Consider the following 26310-nt stretch of genomic DNA (forward strand, 5'->3'; position numbering starts at 1 on the left):
GGAAAAGGAAGCCAGATTTTGGTGACCAGTAGTAATGTCTTGGTTCCACACTGGTCTGGTATCATCAGAGGTGAGATACAAAGCAAATGACCTTTAAGGACTATAAATATCGCTACCTAAAATGTAGACATTTGTGGTCTTTGAAAATAGAGTCCAGGGCCCCTGGAAATGGGAAGTCCTAGATCTTGGGAAGATAGGACTATAACGTTAAAATTATTTTCTTAAAACTGTTTTCAGTTTTCTGGATTCAAAAACGTATGTGAAAATACAAAGGCCCAAGAATAGATAGACAATCTCAAAGAAGAAGTTGGAGGAATAACTGCTGAATATCAAGATATGAATCTAGAGCAGGATTTATTATAGATATTAACAAACTGGTTTTAAAATTTATTAGGAAATGTAAAAGGAACTATAATAGCTAAAACAATTATGAAAATGAAGAACAAAATGGAGGAACCACATTACCCAGTTTAAAAAATTACCATAAAACTACAGGAATCAGTATGGTATTGGTGAATGCAGAGACAAACAGATCAACGGGCCAGAATAAGGGGTTCAAAAATATACCCACATAAACATGGCCAATTGATTTTTGACAAAGATGCAAAAAAAATTAAGTGCAGAAAGAACAGTCTTTCAACAAGAATGTTGCAATAATTGGCCATTCATATGCAAAAAAATTAACTCAAAATGGATCATAAATCTAAATATAAACCATAAAGCTATACAACTTTTAGAAGAAAATACAGAAAATCTTTAAGAACTGGGGTTAGGCAAAGTGTTCTAGACATGACACCAAAAGCATGATCCATAAAATAAATAAATAAATAAATAAATTGGTAAACTGGTCCTCATTAAAATTATGAACTTTCACTCTGCCAAAGGCTCTGTTGGAGAATGAAAAGAGACAAGCTACAGACTGGGAGAAAATATTTGCAAATCGCTTATTTGATAAAGGACTTCTATCCAGAATATGTAAAGAACTCTGCAAACTCAATAGTAAGAAAATAACAACAAATAGAAAATAGAAAAATTAATTTTGCCAAATACAAGATGGACAAAACACTTGAACAGACACTTCACCAAAGAGGATATAATAAGCACCTACTTCTTAGAGGGACAAGAGGCATTCAGCCACCCAAGATTGAGCAATAACAGGTCTGTGATGCCTAGCTCAGTGTGTGCCTACCCTATGCCGGCAGACGCGGGTAACCTGTTGAACCCCATTTGTGATGGGGATCAGGGATTGCAATTATTCCCCATAAAAAAAAAAAGAAGAACATAAAAAGACATTCAACATCATTAACCATTAGGGAAATGCAAATTAAAACTATGTATTAAAATGGCTAAAATTAAAAATATTGACCCAGCAATCCCACTACTGGGGATATACTGAAGCAACCTAAGTGTCCATTGACAGATGAATGGATAAAGAAGATGTGGCACATATATACAATGGAATATTGCTCAGCCATAAAAAGAAGTGAAATTGAGTTATTTGTAGTGAGGTGGATGGACCTGGAGTCTGTCATACAGAGTGAAGTAAGTCAGAAAGAGAAAAACAAATACCGTATGCTAACAAATATATATGGAATCTAAAAAAAAAAAAAAAAAAGGTTCTGAAGAAACTAGGGGCAGGACAGGAATAAAGAGGTAGATGTCGAGAATGGACTCGAGGACACGGGGAGGGGGAAGGGTAAGCTGGGATGAAGTGAGAGAGTGGCATGGACATATATACACTACTAAATGTAAAATAGATAGCTAGTGGGAAGCAGCCGCATAGCACAGGGAGATCAGCTCAGTGCTTTGTGACCACCTAGAGGGGTGGGATAGGGAGGGTGGGAGGGAGACGCGAGAGGGAGGGGATATGGGGATATATGTATATGTACAGCTGATTCACTTTGTTATAAAGTAGAAACTAATACACCATTGTAAAGCAATTATACTCCAATAAAGATGTTAAAAATATTTATATATATTGACAATACCAACTGTTGGCAAGGACAGCAGCAACTGGAATTCTCCTACATTGCTGGTAGAAATGCAAAATGGTAAAGCCCCTCTAGAAAACAATCTGGCAATTTCTTATAAAGGGAGACATACACTCACCAAACTACACAGCAATCCTACTCTTGATTACTATTCTAGAGAAATTAAAACTTATATTCACACAAAATCTGTACATGAGTATTTATAGCAACTCTGTTCATAATCGCCTCAAACTGGAAACACCCCAAATATCCTTCAATAGGTGAACAGGTAAACAAACTGGTATACACATACAATGGACCACGACTCAGCAATAAGAAGAAACAAACTCTCTATATATAATGACATGGATGAATCTCAAAGGCATTATGCTGAGTGAAGCCAGTCTTTTTCAAAAAATTGTACTGCATGCTCCACAGTATACAGGAGTGTATACTCTATATGACATTCTCAAAAAGACAGAACTATAGCAATGGTAGACAGATTGGTGTCTATATATATATGTTAAAATTCATAGAACTTTACACAAAAAGTCAATTGAGATAGCAGAACATAACCAAAATTTTGGTAAAGGTTAAAAAAAACCTGTTGATAAAGTGTAAAATGTCGATGGTAGGAGAGTAAATGGGTATACTCTGGAAAAGAGTTTGGCACTAAAGATGAAAATTTACATTAAAAAATAACTCATGAGAGCTCTTTATAAACTATGTATAACTATGAGACATTATTCTTATATAAGTGTTACGTTAATCATTGGATCTGAGGCTCAAATTGGAAGTGTACATTTTTATTAGTTGGGCCCTTTGTTGTAAATGACAGAATCCTCATTGATTTTTTGTTTTTTTTTTTAATCTCATACTCCTAATTTGTCTCTTGATTGTAACCACAAGTTTTTTTTTTTTCAAAACAAACAACTTTTTATTGAAGTATAATTGATTTAAAATGCTGTGTTACTTTCAAGTTTACAGCAAAGTGATTTTATATATATATTCCTTTTCAGATTCTTTTCCATTACAGGTTATTACAAGACATTGAATATAGTTCTCTGTGCCATAAAGTAGGTTCTTGTTGTTTATCTATTTTATATATTCCTCATTGGTTTTTAATAACAAAATTATCAGAAGTTATTAGGTAGCCTACAAAATCTTCAGGGGAAGAGTGGGTCAGAAAGCCAGACTTTGAAGCTATAAAGTCAGGAAAAATTTGCTCCTGGAACTATTTGTTCAAAATATGTAACGGACTCAGCTTTCAGAAATAGGACACTTGGGACTGGATTCCAAAGCTCTGCCACTCCAGCCCCAAAGCATCAAATGCCTCTGCCACCATCACGACAATTTTCTTTCACCCCTTTGCAAACGACCACTTCTTCCTGTTATTCACTTCTCCATGCATGTATTGCGAGGGTGCATCTAATTGGTGGAACCTAGGTCACATGCCAGAATCCTTGCTACAAGGTAGTACAGGGGTCTTGAGTTTTCTGTCCTGCCTCAAAGAGGGTACTCATAATACGGTATATATTACCAAAATGTAAAGATGCTGGTCTGCGAACAATTTCTACCATAGCATTGCAGAGTCAGTCTTATTTCTCAGGAAACTAGTTGAAGAAAGATAAGCTTGAGGAAAGGAAGGACAACTAACGCTTGCCAAGTTTTTGATATCATTACAATATTAGAATAGGCAGAAGCTGAATTGCCTTTTACGACCTAGCCTTATAAGTCACATCGTTTCACTTTTGCTGGACTCAGCTGGTTGACCAGCCACTGAGGTCATCCCACACACAAGAGGAGGGGACACCCACACTCCACTTCTCCATGGGAGAAGGATCAAAGAATTTGCAGACATGTTTTTCTGACTCTAAAGTCCATGCATGCTTTTCTTCATGATATTGTGTGGAAATTCTTGTTCCTGGGAATCCAATGCCAATCAGAAAGCAGCAGTCTGATGGTTCTGGCGGTATGAGACTCTCTGTCTAGCCACATTGAGAAGGGCGCAAGGGGCATCCATACCTGGTCCCTGTCTTTATTGTTCTTTATTAGAGATCACAGTCTATTCAGAATGCTTCAACTCCACTCTAGGTGGGAAGGGACAGCTCAAAATGACTCAGTCAAATGTGCACGTTATTACTAATCAATACAAACCACCAGCTGTCTGTGATCAAGGTTGGAAGAATGCCAGAAAAGAAAATATAATGGCTGGAGGGGAATGGAAATCATTATATTGAAAATGAGCAATTCCGAGACAAAGATGACATACAAGAAACACTGGCTTCAACTCAGCTAAATAAAAATAAAAGTCAACATATATTTATATCTGGTACCTATACTGAACCTCTGAAAGAGAGTAACTCATATTTACTGACTATTAGTATAATTTTATTAATGAGAAAACATACGGGAAGGTTGGGAAAATTTCCGTGGTCACTGTGAGAAAGTTAGTTCTCCCAAAAGAGCCATTGTCTTTCCCTACATTGCAGCCTCTCTTACAGTTGTGTTAGAGCCCTGTGACTAGTCTAGCCAGCAGAACGAGTGGAACTGATTATATCACTTCCTGGATGAGACAGTTAAGAGGTAAAGTGCCCCTTCAGTTCTCTCTTCTCCTCCCACTATGACCTTGGAAGTCACATGTTGAGTTGGTAGCATCACAAAATGAAGGAAGCCTGGATCCCGAGTCACAGCTTTGGGGAGAACCCCCATAAGCACTCATCAGACTATGCATGAATGATAACACACTTAATGAGTCAAGCCATTGAGATTTTAGGATCTGTCTGTTACTGCAGCAGAGCCTGACCTCTACCGATGAACACAGTCACTGAGATTGTTAGTGTCAACTGAAATTCCAAGGCCAGGCCTTTCTGATTCTAGCGCTGATTCGTTTAACTATTACACCTGAAGCAAAAAAAAAACTAGCTATAACATAGTTTTTAAAATAACTGGATGAAGAGTTACATATTAAAGGGACTAGAGTGCTATTTAATCCTGTAAGTTATCACTATTATATATATAAAGCTACATAATGATAGAAAACAAGAACTAGCTTCAGGTATGAAAGAAAAATAAATGTAGTTTTTCTGTGAAAAAATACCCCCCAAAAGCGTATTTCAGCACTATAGAAAGGAAAAGATTTCTATAGGTATTCTACCGTGCAAAGCCAGGCTGGTACATATCATAAAGTCAGAGTAAAAGATGAATATTACAGATTGAAAGTATCAGAATACAAGCTCCAGTCTTTGGAAGACCAAGAGTGTACTTGAATCAATTCAAAGATAAAATTCTGATTAGAGGTAGAACTAATAGTGTGTAAGTGTGATTTATGTTCACGGAGAGAAACTGGGAAAATAAAAAAAACAAAAAACCTCTTGTAGTAGCTTTTCTACAATATTCCTGAAAGATAATGTAGTAAATAAAATTCTGCCAATCCTCCCTCCACAAGGTTTCCCATCCTAATCCCTGGGACTATGAATATGATGCGCTATAACATCCATGAATAAGGTATATTACGTGGCAAAGGGGACTTTATAGATGTAATTATGGTTGCTAATCAGTTGACCCGAAGATAGGGAAATTATCTTGGTGTATCGGGGTGGGCCTAATCTAATGATACGAGCCCTTTAAAAGCAGAGAGTTTTCTCTGGCTAGCCTCAGGAGCAGCAGCAGAAGTCAGAGACTGAAAGCACGAGAGGAATTTGAGGCACCTTACTGTCTTTGAAGAGTGCCAACACTCTTCTCTCTTTCTTTTTGCCATCATCTTTGCCACATATTCGCTATCACCTGTCCATGCAGTCAGACTACAAATGCCTTACCCTCTATTCCTATACCTAGTTGACATGTTCTTAATCAATTAATGATGAAGGGAATGTTAATGGGCCAGAAGAGGTGAAAAGCCCAGAGTGTTGAAGTCAAAAGCAGGTTGTTTCTGTCAAAAGCAGGCTGTGATGACCTCAAAACTCCTTACCCCCTCCCTGGCTCTATGCCATGCCCACACACCGACCCCCACTTTCCTAGAAGTTTCAGGTTTCAAAGAATCTTGAATCTATGTCAGAATTCCAGCCAGGGAAAGTCGGGTTTCTGGCAGCCTCACTTGGAATTCTGAATGGATGTTCCTCTGGATCCTTATCAACCAACATGTGTTGAATGAAGAAAATCAAAGAATACAAACACTCTTAGCCATGATGGAAGTTAAGTTTCTTACTGCAGAGCTAAGTTTTATGCATATGAACTGGTTAAATAGGTCTTGAAGATTGGCCTGGGCATGCTGATCACTGGCAATATAGCTTCTAAAGGAAAATGACACTGGGACCCCGACCTAACTTACCATCTGGGAACACAACTTGGCAGTTGAAACTTCGCCTCAAAGGTTGCACCACCCCATTCGAACAATTTGTTCACATTTTCAAGAGTATAAATTTTATCTCCCCATGTTCATGATCTGTGCTTTATGCTTCTTATACACCTACAGAGCACAGCAGCTTTGATTATTCACAGAATGATTCCTAGGACAGCAGTTTCTACAACCATCGCTCCCTATCGGAACATTTCTACTCCAATCCCAGTCTCCAACTCTTCTGCTTTTTCCAGTCACATTCATTACTCACTAAGTGCCTATTAGATGCCTAGCACTGGTAGTGAAATGGTAAAGCAACGCCCGTCTTCCCAGCTCTCACACAGCATACAATGTACAGGAAAGTTCAAGTCTTGAAACACACACTCACTCCACCTGTGGCTCCTGAAGCCCAGGCAGTTGACACCTGGCTCCTCTCTTTCCTCTAGCAGCCCTCCCCCTCCCCCACAGGCCCCTCCCCTTCTTCCACGATCCTTCTTTCTTCCTCATCTAGCTCCTCCCCTTCCTCCAGCAGTTCCTACCTTGCCGCAAAAGATACTCCCCTCCTATTTTTTTTGAAGTTTTGAATTTTATTTTATTTTTTACACAGCAGGTTCTTATTAGGTATCTGCTTTATACATATTAGTGTATATATGTCAATCCCAATTTCCCAATCCCCTTCTTTCAATAGCTATGCCCTCCAGCAAGGCGCCCTCGCTTGCCCCACAAGCCCCACCCCTTCCTCCATTGGCTCCTCCCTCACAGGGCTCCGCCCTTTCAATGGCTCCTCCCACTGCCCCACCCATTCCGTGCCCTCCTCCCCAGGCCCTGCCCACTCCTATTCCAGCCCGGGCCCGCCGTACCTCTCCTTTTTGCCTCCCCGCCTCAGAAGGCAGCTTCCTTCCGAACTGGGAAGGGGGTCTCGCTCTGCCGCCCGTGGAGTGGTCTGGGGACTTGCCCCGGAGGCGGGGAAGCGGCCGCCGCCGCTCACACCCTCCTGTGGGGGCCAGCGGAGTCCAAGGCCCCCGGGCAGCTTAGTCCCCGCCGGCGGGCGACAGCGACAGTTGCCCTGGATTACGGACGCGCTGGGGGCGGGCGGTAGGCGGGCCTGCGGGGGATTCGCAGTGGAAGTGACGTATACGCGCCACACTCAACAAAGCTGAGCGCGGGAAGCGACGCCGACTGACCGCGGCGGGCGCGTGCTCCCGGCAGGCTGTGCGCGTGCTCTCGGCAGGCTGTGCGCGGCCGTGAATCTTCCACCCGCGCGTGAGGAGCTCACCGCCGCTGAGAGCGCGGGAGGCCGCCTCGTGAGGTACCGTGTAGCCTTAAGTGCCGGTCAGGGAAACCCACCGAGGGGTTGGGTGCCCGTCGGACCCTCGAGTTAGAAAGTGAGGGCTTTGGGACCAGCTTCCCCTCAGAGACCCAGGACCTCTCCCTCCGCACTGCTGCCCTTGGCGCGGATGGTTCTGTGATGGGGGTTGGCTAGCAGCGTCCCTGGCCTCTACCCCCTAGATGCCAGGCGACCGAAAATGTCCCCAGACTTTGCCCACTGTCCCCCAATCGCCCCTCCCCCATAAGGACTGTGCCAGGGTGGTGCAGGCCAGTAGGTCTTTAAGGCGCCATCCCCTGTCGTGTAGCAGCGCAGCCTGTGAAGTGGGCATTGGCATCTTTTATACAAATGTAGAAAAGTAGCCCCACGTTGCTAAATCAGCTGAGGAGCTCGTTGAAGACAGTGAAATGTCACCCTCTCCTCCCCTCCCAGCTCTGGTGCTGGTATTTTCGAGCATCCCAAGGTGCAGCCAGGGGTGGGAACCTGTGCCCGGAGTCAGGCATTCGTAGTAGAACCCAGCTCAGGTCTGGTTCCAAAGCCCTTGTGCTTTCTGGTTTTAGAAGTGTGAATATTTCTGCTGGAGAAAAATATCCTAAGCCTTTTATACCCCTGTGATTAAAAGCCATTTGGAGGGACTTCCCTGGCGTTCCAATGTTTAAGACTTTGCCTTCCAATGTAGGGGGTGTGGGTTCGATACCTGGTTGGGGAGCTAAGATCCCACCTGCCTCCAGGCCAAAAAACCAAAACATAAAACAGAAGCAATATTGTAACAAATTCAATGAAGACTTTAAAAAGGGTCCCCGTAAAAAAAAAAATCAAAAAAAAAAAAAGCCACTTGGAAAGATAGATATGTATTACTGTTTTTTTACAGAAGGTACAGTATTAATTAGAAAGCCTATCAATACTATGGAAAGACCATTTTTTATGATGTATAGATTACATTATTCTAAGACGTTAGAATGAAGTACTTTTCTAGAATATGACTACTTTTTAAGGTATTCTTTACTTAAAAATACACACTTTGGGATTGTTTGTATTTCACAACCTGGAATTAACAGTATGCCTGCATACTTCTAAAAAGAATTGTACATAAACTGCATATCTCATTCCACTTTTTTGTGTGTGTTAAAACACAAAATTTTCTATCATAATTTTTTTTGGCTGTGCCACGCGGCTTGTGTGATCTCAGTTTCCTGACCAGGGATTGAACCTGGGCCCCAGCAGTGAAAGCCCAGAATCCTAACCACTGGGCCACCAGGAAATTCCCAATCACAAACTTTAAAGGATGTACCATCTAGATGATCATAAATGTTGGCATTTTAAAATGCACATCACTCTTAAAAGTACTGAAGGAAATCTAAATTTAATAGCAATTTGAGACCCATAAACATCTATTTAAAAATACATGCATAAACTAAAAAATTGAAAATTTTCTTTTGCTTTTTCTCCCTAAATTCATAATTATATTTCTATTCTACTTTCTCCACAGAATTTCATTCTAACATATATATATGATCAAAAACTTTTGAGTAATCTATCATGTTTCTGTGCAACACAAAAATATAATTTGAAAATGAAATTTAAAAATTTTTCATAATACTGTAAGTCTACATTTGTTTCCAAATTTAGAATTACCTTTATTTCTACGCACTTGGCAAATAAAGGAATATATTCCATGCGTTCATAAATAGTAAACAAAAGAATGTTACTGAAAGTGTATAGAATGAAAGAGATGGGGCTGTCCCTCCCCTCATGCCAGTTCATGTATCTATGGGTAAATATTACATATTGCTAGAATGAGACAGATTCAGTCCCAATTTTATGTTTTTTTTTCATAGATATAAGCTGAGTGAGATACCTTGTTCATAGGAAGATGCACATGAAGGGGTTTTGTCATTGCAGTGTCTCTTAACTTTTTAAACTCCTTTCCACACTAGAAATCACCTAGTAAGCAAAAAAAATTTTTTTAATTATCACCTGACAGTTTGGTTAGGAAGAACCTCCTTCAGTTCTGTTGAAAATAGAAAATTTGAAACCACCTGACTAGCAGGATTTGTTAGCAAAGTCATTAAAGCTGTGTTCTGTTTCTGGGAAGTATACCGAAAGTCTTAACTAAGATTTACTAAATAACTGGTAAACTTCTTGACTGAAAGCACATTCTCCCAAGTACACATGGAAGTGGAAGATCTGGCAAATGATTTGCTTCACACTAATTTTGCCTGCATACCCGTTTTAAACGGGCTTCTAATCACTGTTGAAGCTTAGCAGGTAAAAGCCTGATAGCAGGGGTAAGCTGGGACGAAGTGAGAGAGTGGCACGGACATATATACACTACCAAATGGAAAATAGATAGCTAGTGGGAAGCAACTGCATAGCACAGGGAGATCAGCTCAGTGCTTTGTGACCACCTAGAGGGGTGGGATAGGGAGGGTGGGAGGCAGACACAAGAGGGAGGGGATGTGGGAATATATGTATACATACAGCTGATTCACTTTGTTATACAGCAGAAACTAACACACCATTGTAAAGCAATTATACTCCAATAATGTTAAAAAAAAAAAAAAAAAGCCTGATAACATGACTGAGCAGAAACTTAAAGGGACGAGTGTTTGGCTAGTCATGTTTATAAAAAGCCGAAGTAGAGATGGAATCAAGATACAAAAGCTCTAGTAGAAAAAGATCTCAGAGTTGGCAAAGGGGTGTTTTAAAAACCCCAAGATGGGGGCAGGAGGTATACAGAAACTTCTTTCCGCTGAATTTTGAACCTAAATCTACTCTCTAAAAGGAAAAAAAAAAAAAAAAGACTGATGGGATAGTTAATAGTAAAGCCATGTTGCTGAGAAAAAAGAGTTTAATCACTAAGATGATTAGGTCTGAAATAATACAGTGATTGTTGAGAAGTAATGAAGGCACAGTTATAGTTAGCGTAATTTTAAAAACTGAAGGTGGGTGGTACTCGGACATTTACGCAGCCCCAGAAAAGTTGCAGAAATTCAGAAAAATTCAGAAATTGATTTGCTTGAGAGTTGATCTGAAATACCGGTCTCATTTTCTTTTTTTTTTTTTTTTTTTTTTTTATTTTATTTATTTATTTATTTTTATTTATGGCTGTGTTGGGTCTTCGTTTCTGTGTGAGGGCTTTCTCCAGTTGCGGCAAGTGGGGGCCATTCTTCATCGCGGTGCGCGGGCCTCTCACTATCGCGGCCTCTCTTGTTGCGGAGCACAGGCTCCAGACGCGCAGGCTCAGTAATTGTGGCTCACGGGCCCAGTGGCTCCGCGGCACGTGGGATCCTCCCAGACCAGGGCGCGAACCCGTGTCCCCTGCATTGGCAGGCAGATTCTCAACCACTGCGCCACCGGGGAAGCCCCCGGTCTCATTTTCATACTAGCATGCCTGTACAGAGAGCCCTCTAGTGGTTTCTTTATTAAAACTTAAAACTTAGTGTTTTTTTAAACACTTCCAGGGTTACCTGTTCCATTTCTTGAATTTTAAATTAGATAGCATTATTCAAAACCTATATTAAGCTCCTCTATTAAGACCAAAACCATTCAAAGGAATATGAGGTCTGAGAAATTGAATTCTCTGATTTAGTCCATTTGGAGGGCCATTCAACACCTATGATTTTTAGCAGCACTAAAATAGAAACGAAGGTTGAATTGGCTCTGTATTCTAAACAGTGAAAAAGAGCAAGTTGTCATAAAGTTTTGTTCTTTGATCCTCCCGCCTGCCAGATTCCCATTTAAATATATTTTTGGCCACGTTAACGCGTCTTGTGGGATATTAGTTCCCTGACTAGGGATTGAACCTGGGCCCTGGCAATGAAAGCACCTAACCACCAGACCGCCAGGGTATTCCCTTAAGTATTATCATAGTAACTTACATTTGCTAAGGAACTGATGAAGAGTGAGCCAGGAAATGTGAAAATCCTAACCATATCCTCTTATCCTCTCCATCACCTTATCTGTGAAATGGTGGTAGTTATGGATATGCCCTACCTAGCTCTGGCTATTGTGGTAAAGATGAAAGAAGGTAATATATGAGAGTACCTTTAAAACAAGATTTATTTAGATTTAAATGAGCAATTATTACTCATCCCTATTTCCAAAGCAGACAGTCAAATTAATTAAACTGATTAATAATAGACACAGCTCAGCAGTGATAATGGCTACTGGCACAGTCCTGGAAAGAATGCATTCTTTATGCAGAGGAACAAGAAAGACTTGTATGTTATTTACCTACCTACGTACTCTATGTTATTTGCTCTTTATTTACCAGAAGATAGTAGTGTCTACATACTTCCCTTTTCCTCTAGTAACTGGGAAAATGGTAGAAGTTTGTTCTTGCTGTGTGTGTGTATAAGTATATATATGTGTGTGTGTGTATACTTATGTATGTTCTATCCCCTGCCCCAAATATCAGCATACTACAGTACTACCATTGGCTTAATTAGAAAGTATGCTATGTTGGCCACTGTGTCCACTTCTATTCCCATTACTTAAGTAGAAACCTTACGTTAATGTGGTTTAGCTTTCTTAAGGATGTCATGTGCTATGCTGATCAAAATTTCACCTCTTCTTGTTTTTACTCTCTTCTAATTGGCATGATAGAAAAACAAAGTCAATGATTTCTTTTATGTTAAAGATAACCAAAAAATAGTACTTGATGCTATCAGGCAATTAGATCTTTGCTTAAGAAAAGCAAGATTTGTGACAAAAAGGAAACATTTTCTTGGAACCTTTCATCGCTAGGGCTTAAAATTCCTTTTTAAAAAATAACTTTCCGTAAGTTAAAATTAGCATCTTTACAAACACTAGCGGAGTCACTAAATGAAATATTAATGGCAAAACAAAAAACACGATTAATTAAGAAGTTGAATATTTTATTATTAAACTGTTTCTTATTTTCCTGCAAGGCTGTTGCTTCACTGTATAAAAATAGCACCAGCAAACACAGTATATTGCAAAATTAAGATAGTAATGTTCTTCACTGGACACTATACAACTAACAAACTTTTCTCCACTGTCATTTATTTCCAGTGGCAAGTTCATTGAGTATTTTGACCCAAATCCAGGGATGGCGGTAAGCAAGTTACAATATTATATAAGGTTAAGATAGCAATGTTATCCTTGAATTACATAATTTTTATAACTAGTTTTACCACAGATAATTTCAGGAATTCTGAGTATTATAACTGGAGACTAGCCTAAAAATCACAGGGTGTTGTGAAAAAGATGCATAGTGTTTATCTGAAATCATTAGGAAGTTAAGGGGTATTTTCTTCAGGCAACATTGTTTCAAGTAGTTTCTTTTGCTAAAAGTTGCTTTTTAAAAATCTATCCACCACTAATTTAAGACAACTATGCTAGATTAAGTTGTTTCAAACTAGTTTATTTAGGGGTTCCATTTTCACTCCTCAATAGATTTTATGTATTTCTCATATGCTTCTTCACTCATTAGTTCATCTAGTTCTGAAGGGTTACTGAGTGTCATCTTGATCAGCCAACCTGGAACCAAAAAAAAATATCTTATATTCCAAATCACCTTTTTAAAGAGAAAGTCAAATTCATTCAAAATGTAAATTCTGAGTGCCTCAAAATTAACCTAGTATTCTTTACATAAATCACTCATTATTTGTTCAAAGAGCTTTAAATTTTAGCCTTAAGAATTAAATTAATATTCCTTACATATCATAACTGAAAAGAACCAGAAGAAATTCTACCATAATGGATTAAGAACTTCTAGGTTGTAATAAGCATCAACAACTTTACATACGGATCCAAATACACAAGGCCAGGTATACCTTTAACAAAAGGAACACCAACACTGTAACTACTTAGATTAATGGCATTAGGAAGCTTTAGTAGAGAGAAGAAGTAGGTGATAGGAAACAGAACTACAACCTAATGCTAATTTTGCATCTTGTTGGCTGTGTGACCTTAGCAGAGAAATCCTTTGGGGCCTCAATTCATCTACAAAATGGAAAAAATTGCTGCTAGCTTACCTTACTACATTATTATGAAGATGAAAATGTGAGAAAACTGAAAATTAATGTAATAAATGTTATTCTATTACCACCTACATCACACAATGTGATTAGATGCTTTATGACTGAAGAGGTAAACACTTTCAAGTGTTTACAGTGAGTCTACAACTATGATACTAAGAACCCTATAAAATAAGGCAATGCTTTTTTTTTTTTTTTTTAAATAAAGCCCTTTTTTTTTTTTAATTTTATTTATTTATTTATGGCTGTGTTGGGTCTTCGTTTCTGTGCGAGGGCTTTCTCTAGTTGTGGCGAGTGGGGGCCACTCTTCATCGCGGTGCGCGGGCCTCTCACTATCGTGGCCTCTCTTGTTGCGGAGCACAGGCTCCAGACGCGCAGGCTCAGCAATTGTGGCTCACGGGCCCAGTTGCTCTGCGGCATGTGGGATCTTCCCAGACCAGGGCTCGAACCCGTGTCCCCTGCATTCGCAGGCAGATTCTCAACCACTGCGCCACCAGGGAAGCCCCAGGCAATGCTTTTATTGACAGAGATTTTAAACATAACTTTATATATTCAGCTAAACTGTTTTCCCTTTTTAAAGCAGAATATCTCTATTTAGTACCAAGAAGTGCAAAAAGAAGTCACCATCAGCTAAAGATTGCTTTAAATTCTAGATTAAATGTTAACTGCAGCAAACAATCCTTAAAAAAATTTCTAGCAACAACTTACCATCTTCATAACAAGATTTGTTGACAAGTCCTGGATTTTCTGCTAGAGCTTCATTAATTTCAGTTACTTCTCCTGATAGAGGAGAATAGAGTTCACTAGCCGCTTTCACACTTTCCAAAGCACCAAATTCCTCTAAATTGAGAAAATTAAAGAAAATATTAAATGTCAAGTTACTGACCCCAAAATACAAAATATGGAGAAGTGATCACCTCTAATACAGTAATGATAGAAAGTCCTAAATATCTTTAATTAAAATAAAACCATAGGTTTTGTCATGCAAGATCTTCATTTCTACCGTCTGTAGCCTGACAACATGGCCCCATCCAAAGAGCACAAAGTAACTAGAACACAAGTAGAAAACCACAGTCTGATTTGCTAAAGGGGTCAGAGGATGGAGTGTGGACCCCCAAGGTGGCTGGAACTTGAGGGCTGAAATTCTAGAAAAAAGGGAGCCATAGTTTAGAGAAAAAGTAGTCAGTATAAAGATCTCAAAATAATGCACAGACCCACATGTTGGAATTAGCAGAGAACCTTAAAATAGCTACTGTAAGTATGTTCAAAAACCAAGAAAAACAAAAACAAAAAACTAGTGAGTGAGTATATGGGGAAATACTTGCAAAGAAATTATAATTTTTAAAATGGACATTCTAGAACTGGAAAGTATAATATCTAAAATAAAACATTCACTAGATGGCATTAACAGTAGACTGGATACTGTGCAGAAGGGTCAGTGAACATGAAGATCATCTGAAACTAACCAATCTGAAGAAGAGTTTGAAAAGAAAAAAGACTGAAAAATTAACAGAGCCCTGGGATTTCCCTGGTGGCACAGCGGTTGAGAATCCGCCTGCCAATGCAGGGGACATGGGTTTGAGCCCTGGTCTGGGAAGATCCCACATGCCACGGAGCAACTAAGCCCGTAGGCCACAACTACCGAGCCTGCACTCTAGAGCCAGCGAGCCACAACTACTGAGCCTATGTGCCACAACTACTGAAGCTCGCAGGCCTAGAGCCCGTGCTCTGCAACAACAGAAGCCACCGCAATGAGAAGCCTGCACACTGCAACGAAGAGTAGCCCCCAGTCGCCACAACTAGAGAAAGCTTGCATGCAGCAACGAAGACCCAACCAGCCAAAAATAAAAATTAATTAATTAATTTAAAAAACAAAACAAAACAAAAAAAACAGAGCCCTGCTCACCTACAGGACAAAATCAAGTGATCTGAACTGAATGTGATGAATACAATACACCAAAGTTTGTGGGGGTAGAGCTAAAATAGTGCTTAGAAGGAAATAATATCTTTAGGCGTTATTTAGAAAGAACATCTTAAAATCAATGACCTGGCTTCTAAAGACACTAGAAAATGAACAAAAGCAGTCAGTTTATGGAAGGGAGGCAACATTGGAAAGAAGGTATGACACTGGTGATTTTTTAAAAATGATTTTAGCCTTGAAGAAAGGACACTGATCTGTGCCAGGTGGAGCAGCCAAAATTCTGAAAGAAAATCTCAGTCTTACTGGTTTAAAGGACTAGGAGACAAGAGTTTGGGGCCACCATAGCTACTGGAAAGTGAGCTGGGAAATCTCATTAAGGATAGAGATGAAAAGGAGAGCCCCAAATTCTGTCTATGAATTCTGTCCAGGTCTCTGAATGATCCCTGAATCATATGTGCATGGGGCAGACTCCAAGTGTCCTAGATAAGGCTAGAAGGATCAGACTAAGATTTTAGCTGCCACTCACCACAAGGGAGACAGCATTTTACAGTATGGATAAAAAAAGTCCAGTAAAAAAACCTGAAAACCAACAAAACCACAAGTTTCCAGAAGCTAGAAAAAGCAAATTAAATCTAAGTAAGTTGGAGGAAGAAAATAAAGATATGAAAGAACAAATGAAATGGAAAATATGAGAACATTTAACATAGTAGAAATTTGGTTCTTTCAAAAGATTGATAAATTTGATAAAGAGCTAGCAGACTGATTGAGAAGAGAAAATTACCACCAATATAAGGAATGAAAAAGGAGTCCTTACTACATATCGTATGGGTATAAAAGGAAAATAAATGAAAAATATGAGCATCTTTATGCTGAATATAACAAGAAATGGAAAAATTTCTCAAAACCAATGTAATATAGAAAATCTGAATATATATTAAAGAAATTTGTATCAAAAACCTTCCTACAAAGAAATCTGGCTCATATTCCACCAGTTAATTCTATCAAACAATTAAAGAAGAAACAACACTAATCTTGCACATTCTTTCAGAAAAAGAAAAGAGGTGGGAATATTTCTAAACTTATTCTATGAGGTCAATATAACAGATTCCAAAATTTGACAAAGCCATTATAAGAAATGACCAATATCTCTCATGAACATAATGTACAAATTAGCAAATCAAATCCAGCAGTATGTTTTTTAGAGAAAATTTTTAATTTTTGTATCATGACTACCAGGAATGCAAGGTTGGTTAAGCATTCAAAAGTGAATCACCATTCATCACATTAACAAGATAAACCCTTTGATCATGTCAATAGATGGAGAAAATGAATCTGACAAAAATTCAACATCCACAAATGATAATTCTCAGCAAACTAGATATAGAAAGGAACTGCTTCACCTGATAATGGGCATCTATGAAAAACTCCACAGCTAAATATCATACCTAATGATGAAATACTGTATCTCTGCAAACCTTGGTATGGGCCAGAGTTGCTCACTTTCTCAGTTCACAATGCCCTTAGTGTCTCAGTAAGGTTTTGTGGTAATCTCTAGACCAAAACAAATACCTAACACTTCAATTTATTAAGAGGTCAGGTCCAAACTACTTAGTAAGTTTTTATATCCTAACAACTGAGTAGCGGTTTGAAAAAATTAACACACATAAATTGAACAAAAAAGAAATTTCATTTTTAATTACAATTTACAGATATAAATTATGTGTCTGTTGCATACTGTATTAAGTTCTCCATCAGGGAATCAGGTCACATCAATCATTGCCGTACCTGATGTTCCATGCCAATTGTGCAGTACTTGCTTCAAAGACACATTACCCAAAGTAATATAGTAAAATCCAACATTGAAATTGTTACCTCCATTGTTTATTAGTTTGTGCTGTGTCCAACAGATGTTAAAAATTAAAAATACCCCACAGCACCTCATGGCACTGGGGTATATAGTCTGGGAACTACGAAGATGGACAAAGAGTTCTTAGAGAAGACAATGTTCCATACATAAATATGACAAAATATTCATAAAATACATTTCTGAAAAAGGATTTGTATCTAGAATTTAAAATGATGCCTAAGAATCAACGGTAAAAAGATAACCCAAGTAAAAGACTAGAGACTTCACAAAAAAAGATGTGAGTGGCAAAAAGCACATGGAAAGGTGAACAATAATCTGTCCTAGGGAAATGCAAGTTAAAACCACAATGAAATATGCAGCACCTGGAACTCTTTCATACTGTTGGTGAGAGTGTAAAATGGTATAACCTCTTTGGCAAACACGATGGGACTTAGCAGCATAAAAAAGCAAAATACTGATCACTCAATATGAATGAATCTCAAAATTATGATATTAGACAAATGAAGCCAGACATAATACATATTGTCTGATTCCTTTTAAATGAAGTTAAAGAATAGGCAAAACTAATCTATGGTGACAGAAATCAGAGAAGTGGTTGTATATTGAGAAGAGTTTTGATTGGCAAGGTTTACACAGTTGTCAAAACTCTTTGGCTTATACAATTAAGATCCATGCATTTTCACTGTATGTAAATTTTATATCATTTAAAAAACACCTTTAGCAGAAAGTATAAAGAAAGCATTCATTAGTTTAAGGGTATTACTCAACATATTTAGATTAACAGAATTTTTTCTATAATAGAAGCACAAAAAGTAGGTTCATGCTCCTCACCTGCTATAAAGAGATGTTCAGAAATTTCTGATCTGCTTGAGAACAGCAGAGTGCATACACAGTAAATAAAACATGATTAAAGAAAACAGATACTTAAATTCTGTAGGGCTATCTTATATATGTCAGGGAACCCATGAATAATAATATACGTGGTTCCACTGACTGATGTTTCTCAAGCACTAATCTTATGCTGGATATTATGCTAATTTCATTTAATCCTTACAACTACTCTATGAGGTAAGTATTATTATCCCAACTTACAGATGAAACCTACATTAAGTAATCTCTCCCAAATCACACAGCTGATATGTTGAGAGGCCAGGATTTAAAACCAGCTTCTGGGGGCTTCCCTGGTGGCGCAGTGGTTGAGAATCTGCCTGCCAATGCAGGGGACACGGGTTCGAGCCCTGGTCTGGGAAGATCCCACATGCCGCGGAGCAACTAGGCCCGTGAGCCACAATTACTGAGCCTGCGCGTCTGGAGCCTGTGCTCCGCAACAAGAGAGGCCGCGATAATGAGAAGCCCGCGCACCGCGATGAAGAGTGGCCCCCACTTGCCGCAACTAGAGAAAGCCCTCGCACAGAAATGAAGACCCAACACAGCCATAAATAATAACTAAATAACTAAATAGATAAACCCCAAAAAAAAAAAAAAGTTAAAAAAAAAACCAGCTTCTGACTCATAAACCCATATCCTATCCTGATATTCTTTACTGCCTCCAAAGAAAGACAGATTTTATTTTTTAAACTTCAGAGACTTCAGCTATATTATACTGTATCAACGTGTGGCGGGGAGGGTGCTAAGAGCCATTTCCCTCTACTTCCTGCCTTCCATTGTAAGGTCTGAAAATGCTCATTATTCTCCTCACCATCATTCCTTACAGTTAGGCATGGCAATGCGACCCAGACTTGGCTAAATTGATAAAAGAAAAGGTGATCTGAGAGATTTCTGGTTGAGATAGTTGTTCCCGATAAAGAGACAAAGAGAGCCTGTCCTTCTCTTCCTACTTTTGGATATTGTCATTGAGAACATGATGCTTGAAGGTTCTGCTGTCATTCTGTGACCTCTGACATGCTGAGGCAGAAAAAGTACCAGAGAGGTTGTGTCCTTGATAATCTTCACTGAGCCACTGAGTCAATCCTGTATCCACCTATTTCCAAGATTGCTTGTATAAGATGTAATAAACCCCTATTGGTTGATCTACTCTTATTTAAGTTTTCTGTTACTTGAGGAAAAAGCACTCTAAATGATCCTGGGTACAAACAAGTTATTATGCAAGATAAAGAAAATTCATGGCATGAATCATGACATACCAAGATGAGAAAAACACTCACCTTGTTTGTTCAATTTTGTCCCAACTTCAGGCAGACTACAGTAAACAACATCTCCCAAAGCTTCCTTTAAAAAACAAAAACAAAACACCAAACCTCTAAGAAATCAAATTAAACCTAGTAAATAGGAACAAGCCAAACACTGAATCCCTTTAATTCAGACAGTACATACTTCACACTGGAGGGGCCAAATTCTTTGGTTTTTCTTATAACCCTTTAAAAATGCAAAATTATTCTTACCTCAGGATCTGCAAGAAAACAGGCCACTAGCTGGATTTCCCAGAGGTGGCAGTGACCCCGTCACAAACCATATGCCCCCTAAAAGATTACTAGCTCCTCTAAGAACAAACACACTTTGTGCTTTTCCACCTCTGCAATTTTACTGAGGCCATTTCCCCTACTGCATCTGCTGACTAATAAGTAGTGATCTCTCCATCAGGTGAGTGGGTTACAATGCCTTGTACTACTCAAGTCATCCATCACGTAATGTTTTGTATGTCATTTTCCGTGTAGCTGATTCCCCCTCATAAACTCCAGGAGGGGAGGACAATACTTATGCAATATTTCACAAAGCATTCTGTACTGGGCCCCAGTAGGTACACAGATATGCCAATGAAGATATAGTTGTCATTGATTCTCAGTACCTGAGATCGCAACATTTCTGAAGAATACTGTATACTTCCATCAGTTAATATCCCCCACCCCACCCAGAGATCCAGTTGAAAATCAGTGATGCATGCTGCTATTTGACTTCTCAAGTTTTCTTTTACACAATATCTCAATATGGGATCAGTGGCAATAAGGGAATTAGTAGAGACAAACTCTAAATAAAAGGTTTATCTTTGTGTAATCTGTGCCAATCTAGGTGTTCCCTCTTCAAGTCCCAAGATCATGTGTGTATCGTTATCCACAAAACACTGTCAACACTCCAGCCCTTTTGCTTGCTCTGCTTTTTTCCTTAACTGCCCCAATATGAAACAAACATTTCTCTCTTGACTTTAATTTTTAATTTTAAGTGTTAACCTTTCAATATCTCTAAAAACACTATACACTGCCCTAACTAAACTATGTTTTACTTTTTCCATCTATGACTGATGTTCTTCTAAGGGCCCAAAATAATACTAAGGCGCAGAATAAACAATTTTTAAAAGGTAAAGCAATCCAATTTAGGCAAGAGCAGACTGAATTAAATATTTCAAGACAATCTGATACCTGTGCAAAATTGCTGATTCCCACTGTTCCAACACCGTTTTCTGTTGTTACCCATTCATGTTTGTCTGTGAATTTACGACCTGAAATAGAAAACCAGTATTTCAGAAAAGCAGTGGCATCACTTCTTAAAAAGCATTTTTTTACATATCAATGCTGTCAAAAGGCAAGACCTTCCCAGTATTTGTGTTTGACCTATCGGCATTGCCATTCAACAGTATACTGCCCAGGACAAAACAGATCATGTGAGAAGACACATCTCAACAGTGGTATCATTTAGGCAAAGATGGCTTGATGTGAACACCTTTGCATCTTTTGGAGATTTGATTATTTGCCCTTCACATTACTCAGTCTAAATCACACACACACACACACACACACAAATTTTGGAGCACATTTCAAATATATATTTATCTATTACTGGTCTGTCATACAAAGGAAGTGTGTCCCTCTGAAGAAAAGAGTGATGAGGTTTTGGGAGGCACATAAAGACTGCTCATAAATGATTTAACCTAAAAAATTATGTGCCTCTTTAGGGAGAGCTGTGTGGAATCTTAACAGGAATAAAACTGACCCGGAACAATTATAACTTGACTAAGTTCTTGATTCCACCTTAAATGAATTCAAGTCTGCCCTTGAGGAAAGTGGCTACCATCATTTAAAGAAGCAAACTATACGATCAGAACTCAATAGTCACCTCAGAGCTAAGACATTAACTGGTAGAAAGGCAGCCTCTGCTTGACATTCACTGGACAGGTTAGCCCTTGGCTTTATGAGCTGCTTCTCTTCAAATACACGGATGGCCAAAATACTCAAGGATTCTTGGAAGAAAGACCTACCAAAGGTTGAGTGATGTGAAAAAAATTACTTACGATTTAATGTCAGAAGTACTTGCTTAAAATAAACATTTTTTTTAAAAAACTTACCTTCTTAAATATATATCACATTCTGAAGTGAAGTAGTATTTTTCCAAAAATACTACATCGGAAGTTAATAAGAAAATGGCTCGTTAATTTCAATACTGTTTTACAATAAGCACTGCTGGTTCACTCTTACCCCTTACCCAAAAGATAACTGTACTTAAAACAACATTAAACTGCCTTGATTACACAGCTCTGATACACAGCAGAGTGTAAATAAAGAGTATTTCTTTTCCTCCCAATCATTAAAAAACTTTAATATCATACTCCTCAGTGGAAGAGGTTGCAAAATCTGCCACAAAGTAACTTGCTTTGCTTCACTCCACTTCAAATTACTAAATGCTTCAGGTCAACGTGTGTTTCCCTAAGAAAGCATGTTTGTACTTAGTGTTCTGACTGCAACCCATTCTCCCCACCGCCTTTTCTTGACTTTCAGATCTCAATTTAGAAGCTCTGCCTGCCAGATAGATGCCTTATGCAGCCCTCCCAAGCCTGGGTTCGTGGGCCGTCCAACCTGCTCCCACAGCACTCTGCACCACTCTCCCACCCCGTTCCCCCCACACACTCACAGCACTTAACAGGCTACAGTTTCCCCCAGGCAGTAGACCAAGTACAAAGCAAGCAAGAGCAGGCTTTATCTCATCTGTATTCCCAGTTAAAAACACAGTGCTTGGCATATAATAAGCACTCAAAAGCTGGAGTGAAGTAATTTTTTTTTAAGAGGATGCTCAGCAAAACATCTAATATAGTTATTTGTCTACAGGACTCAATTCTCCCTAACATTCTGTCACAACTCTAAAACTGGCAGTTTAAATCTAATATACCTTTTAAAAGTTAAGGACTGGACAACCATAAACATATGACTTCTCTGAAATTACTGTCCTGACTTTGGTCTTGCCATCTTACCTAACTGTAAAGATAATCTCAGGAGTAAGAGTGCTCTCACATTCAATCTAGCAACTGAGCAACCACAAGTTTAGGGAAAAGGCAGAAACATTGCTAAGCTAAATGCACCTAGGTCCACTTGACTTCAAAGGCCATAAGTCTTTGTCTAGGCCACGCAATTCAGTCAAAAGACGATGATTCGTACAATTCTCCTTTAACCCTTGGCCCAACAGGAAAAAAGGGAACAGGAGATTAGGTAAATAATTACTTTTCTTCTGAGTCTTGTAAAACATGGGTTTTGGCCCCCCCAAAATCAGGTGTGTTGAGTAATTTATGAGAAGTTTGCATTCTCCTCCCTTCAAAATCACTGAGTCAAATAAAATATATTAACATTTGATCAATTTTCTGCTATTTATTTGATTCTATACACTAAATAAGAAGTAACATTTATCAAGTACTTACTATGCGTCAAGCTATATGTACAGCAGTTACATTATTTCATTTCATCCAACATATCTGTAAGGTAGGGTTTCTCATTTCCATTTTTTTGATTAGGGAAACAGACTCAGAGAAGTTAAGTGACTACCCAAGATGTCACAGCTCCTAAGAGGTGGAGTGAAAATTTGGAACTCGGTCTCTTTAGTATTAAAAACCTAGGTGTTCAACCACATCATGGGTATTGATATCTTGGGCAATATTTAACTAGATGACAGGAAAATGCAAAAAGCTAGTGATAGTGTAACAATGAATAACCAAAATACATAGGTTTGAAATTCAGTTCTTATCTGAGAAATGCTCTTCCCTTGAAATGTGGCACAGAGCTGAGAGATTATAATGGGTGGGTGGGGTGGGGAGGAGGTAAGCTTCATTATGTTTGACTTTGGACTAAACCTATCAACTTTTCTAGTCCCAAACAGGTTTCTAAAACAACGAACTTAATGAGACAACAGCCACCGCAGACCTGCGCTCTGTCAGCAAGAAGCCTGAGTTCTCGGAGGTGCAGTTAGTGTCTCAGGTATTGGTGCATGAAGTAAAACGGTTTTTCCTCTGCGGTAACGTGTGCTAAAGTAGGACAGATGGCCAAGACATTTACGGGCAGGTCTCCCTGTTACTTCAAGTCCATGTAAGTAAGGCCTCGTTTCAGCCCAACACACATTCACGACTCGATATAGACTTTAGTAGAACGTCTTCTGTGGAGTCCAGTAGAGTTTATCTCGCTGCTTTAGGAAATAGCTGTCTCCAACGTTATGCCAGCTTTAGCTGGTAAAAATCTAAACCCAGTGCTTTAAATTTCAATACATGCTCTTGCTTTACTTTTACTTCAGAATTCAGTGACGATCCGTGTAGCAAAGTAAAGCCTATTATTTGTCTTCACTCATAGGGTCCACGATGCTCACAAATGCTAGAAACATAAGGTCAGGAAGGAGCTCAGCGACGCTCGCCCGGGTCTCCAGCAGCGAGCGGCCGACGCTCCTGCCGGAAGCAGCCGGGACACGGCGGCCGCGCGTGTTCTCCAGGCCTCCCCGCCCCCCTCCCCCCGCCTCCGAACCCGCAGGACAAAGACTGCGGGGTCGTCCAAGTCACTCAGGGAGTAGCGGCCTCGCAACACGGGATCCCAGCAACTAAGCGTGCGCAGGGGTCGCCTCCCTTGACCGGGGCGACCAGAGGCGGGGACCCGAGGTAAGGATCGAGGCCCCAGCCCCTTCCCCCGAGTCAGCTTGGCTCGCCCCACGTGCCCGCCCGCACTTACCGGACAGCAGAGCGGGGCCGGTGCGCAGCGCCCGGACGGCGCCCGCCCGCAGTCTCCAGGGCCGCGGCGGGCAGGGCGCGTTGGGCTCAGAGATGGCGCGCAGGCTGCAGATCGCGGCCCGCACGCTGCGCGCCACTCGCAGCGCCATGTTCGCAGGGGTGCAAAGGGTCTCCGCACAGCATCTAGAGCACCCCTGGCCGGAGCGGGCGGGGCGGGGAGGGGGCGGCCCCGGGCCGGAGCAAGCCGGAGCGAGCTGGCTGGACCGGCGCGCAGGGGCGGGGCCCCGGGAGGGGCGGGGCCTGATGGGGTGGCACGCGGGAGGGGCGTGACACTCGGAACGCCCTGTGGCCCGGAAGGGGCTGCGGCGAGGGGCGGGGACTAGTACGGGGGCGGAACGGGCCGCCCGTCAGGGGCGGGGCCTCCCGGGAGGGGTGGAGCCACGCCTTCAGGCGTTGCTTCTGGGCGAGTGGAAGCGCTAGGTCAGGCCTTCTTGCCTCCGCGACCCAGCCGGGCGGTGAAATGGGCTCCAGGCAGGGGTGGTACTGCTGGGCCAGCGCATTCCAGTGCCCTTGGGCCTTGGGGAAGGCAGGGTGCTCCCAGTTCTGTTAAAAGATTAGGTCCCACCCTTCTACGAGGATCAAGGTCACCCAGAGCAGGATTCATAGTAGGTCCAAACAATCATGCCAGCCAAAGATGGTTATTGGGCATTGGCCAAAGTCTCAGTGACACAAATGCAGTTTCTCTTTGACTTTTTTTTTTTTTTTTTTATTGAAAACAGTCTAGAAACCCACTTTATTACTTTACAGATCCCAAAAGGCCCACGGTCCCCAAAGAGGGGACAGACAGAATCATGAAACTCATAGAGGGGCAAGGACTTGTTCAAGGGGTAGAAGTGGCTTCTTGGTGGAGTCTGGACTGCAGGAGCAATCAAAAGGCAGAGAGTTGAGACCCAGCATGATCAGGTCCTTACTTAAGCAGGAGACATGTCCCACCCAATCCAAGGAGGCAAAATAATTAGGTTCGAGGAAAGATCTCACCTTTAACATGGATTTTATGGAGTGGGCATGAATCAGCAAAGAAACGCGGGAGTGAAAAACACTTCAATCTCTACACCTTCAGTATTACAGGATGAGTACCTTGAAGTGTGTGTGTGTGTGTGTGTGTGTGAGTGTTTGTGTTTGGGAGACCCAAATGTTGCAGTGAGTTTCTGCCTCATTTATAAAATTGGGGATGTGGGCACATGTGTGTGGTGGCTTGCAAGGGCTGTTGTGCTCCGTTTTCCTCTGAGTAAATCATAGCCACTTAGTGAGCCCTTGTTATGTGCTGGGACTGTGCAGATATTATCTTTATAATCTTCTCCAAACCCCTTCTGGTAGGTATTATACTCATTTTGTAGATGAAGAGCTGGAGACTCAGAAAGTTTAACTAACTTTCCCAGGAGTGGAATGAGGAAGGCATTTTATGGCTTAAGCAGTTACTAGGTGGCAGTAGCAGAACTTGCCCTCTAGTCTGATTCACAATCAACTGCTCTTAAGCTCTGTTCTACTTGCCACTGTTTGGGATGCTGACTGGCTCAGTGGTCTGTGGTCTACTCTAAACTCCAGATCTTGGCTGGTTTCCATAATGTCAATGTTCTGTTTTCATTGTTTTGTTACAAGCCACTGCAGCATAATGCAAGCCATGCCCTAAAATATTTATTTCTAGCTTCACTAACTCATTTGGTATGAAGAACAAGATCACAGATCAATGTGTGGGCTATGTCATGGGCCCTTACGCCAAAGCAATAGGAAGTGTGTCTTTTTTTTTTTTTTAATGTAACAAGCATTGTGGATTAAAAAAAATTTTTTTTTTCATCTGATTATCTTTGTAACATCCATGGCTTGAAATGTGAAAGGTCATCTCGTTGCACAGTTGGTACAGGCACCTGAAAATGCAGGTGGTCATTTTTTTCAGGT

General features: G+C 40.3%; 2 protein-coding genes and 1 long non-coding RNA gene across 6 annotated transcripts in view; 1 reads left to right on the forward strand and 2 right to left on the reverse strand.

Moving 5' to 3' along the window:
* C19H16orf46 (chromosome 19 C16orf46 homolog) overlaps positions 1-7382 on the reverse strand; it is a 29897-nt gene extending 22515 nt beyond the window's left edge. For both annotated transcript variants that reach the window (XM_059903686.1, XM_059903682.1), the window contains exon 1: positions 7170-7382. The gene's annotated coding sequence lies outside the window, so the exon portion shown is untranslated. The remainder of the gene's footprint in view (positions 1-7169) is intronic.
* A 4298-nt stretch (positions 7383-11680) lies between these two features.
* On the reverse strand, positions 11681-24668 carry GCSH (glycine cleavage system protein H). Of its 3 annotated transcripts, none has more exons than XM_059903687.1 (5): positions 24356-24668; positions 20804-20883; positions 19595-19658; positions 14350-14481; positions 11681-13141 (listed from the first exon to the last, which is right to left on the reverse strand). In XM_059903687.1, the coding sequence occupies exons 1-5, from the start codon at positions 24501-24503 to the stop codon at positions 13044-13046; spliced, it is 522 nt and encodes a 173-aa protein (XP_059759670.1). In that variant the 5' UTR covers positions 24504-24668; the 3' UTR covers positions 11681-13043. The 3 variants fall into 3 exon arrangements, 2 of the variants coding, with proteins under 2 accessions (XP_059759670.1, XP_059759671.1); XR_009498903.1 differs by lacking the exon at positions 14350-14481 and adding an exon at positions 21498-21635 and having other exon boundaries at positions 13010-13141; positions 24356-24436; XM_059903688.1 differs by having other exon boundaries at positions 13010-13161.
* On the forward strand, positions 12672-24643 carry LOC132352914 (uncharacterized). Its single transcript, XR_009498904.1, has 3 exons — positions 12672-12716; positions 23513-23620; positions 23987-24643. It is a non-coding gene; the product is annotated as an uncharacterized LOC132352914 (long non-coding RNA).
* Positions 24669-26310: the final 1642 nt, after the last annotated feature.

The sequence above is a fragment of the Balaenoptera ricei genome, chromosome 19, assembly GCF_028023285.1.
Source record: "Balaenoptera ricei isolate mBalRic1 chromosome 19, mBalRic1.hap2, whole genome shotgun sequence".
Classification (NCBI taxonomy): Eukaryota; Metazoa; Chordata; class Mammalia; order Artiodactyla; family Balaenopteridae; genus Balaenoptera; species Balaenoptera ricei.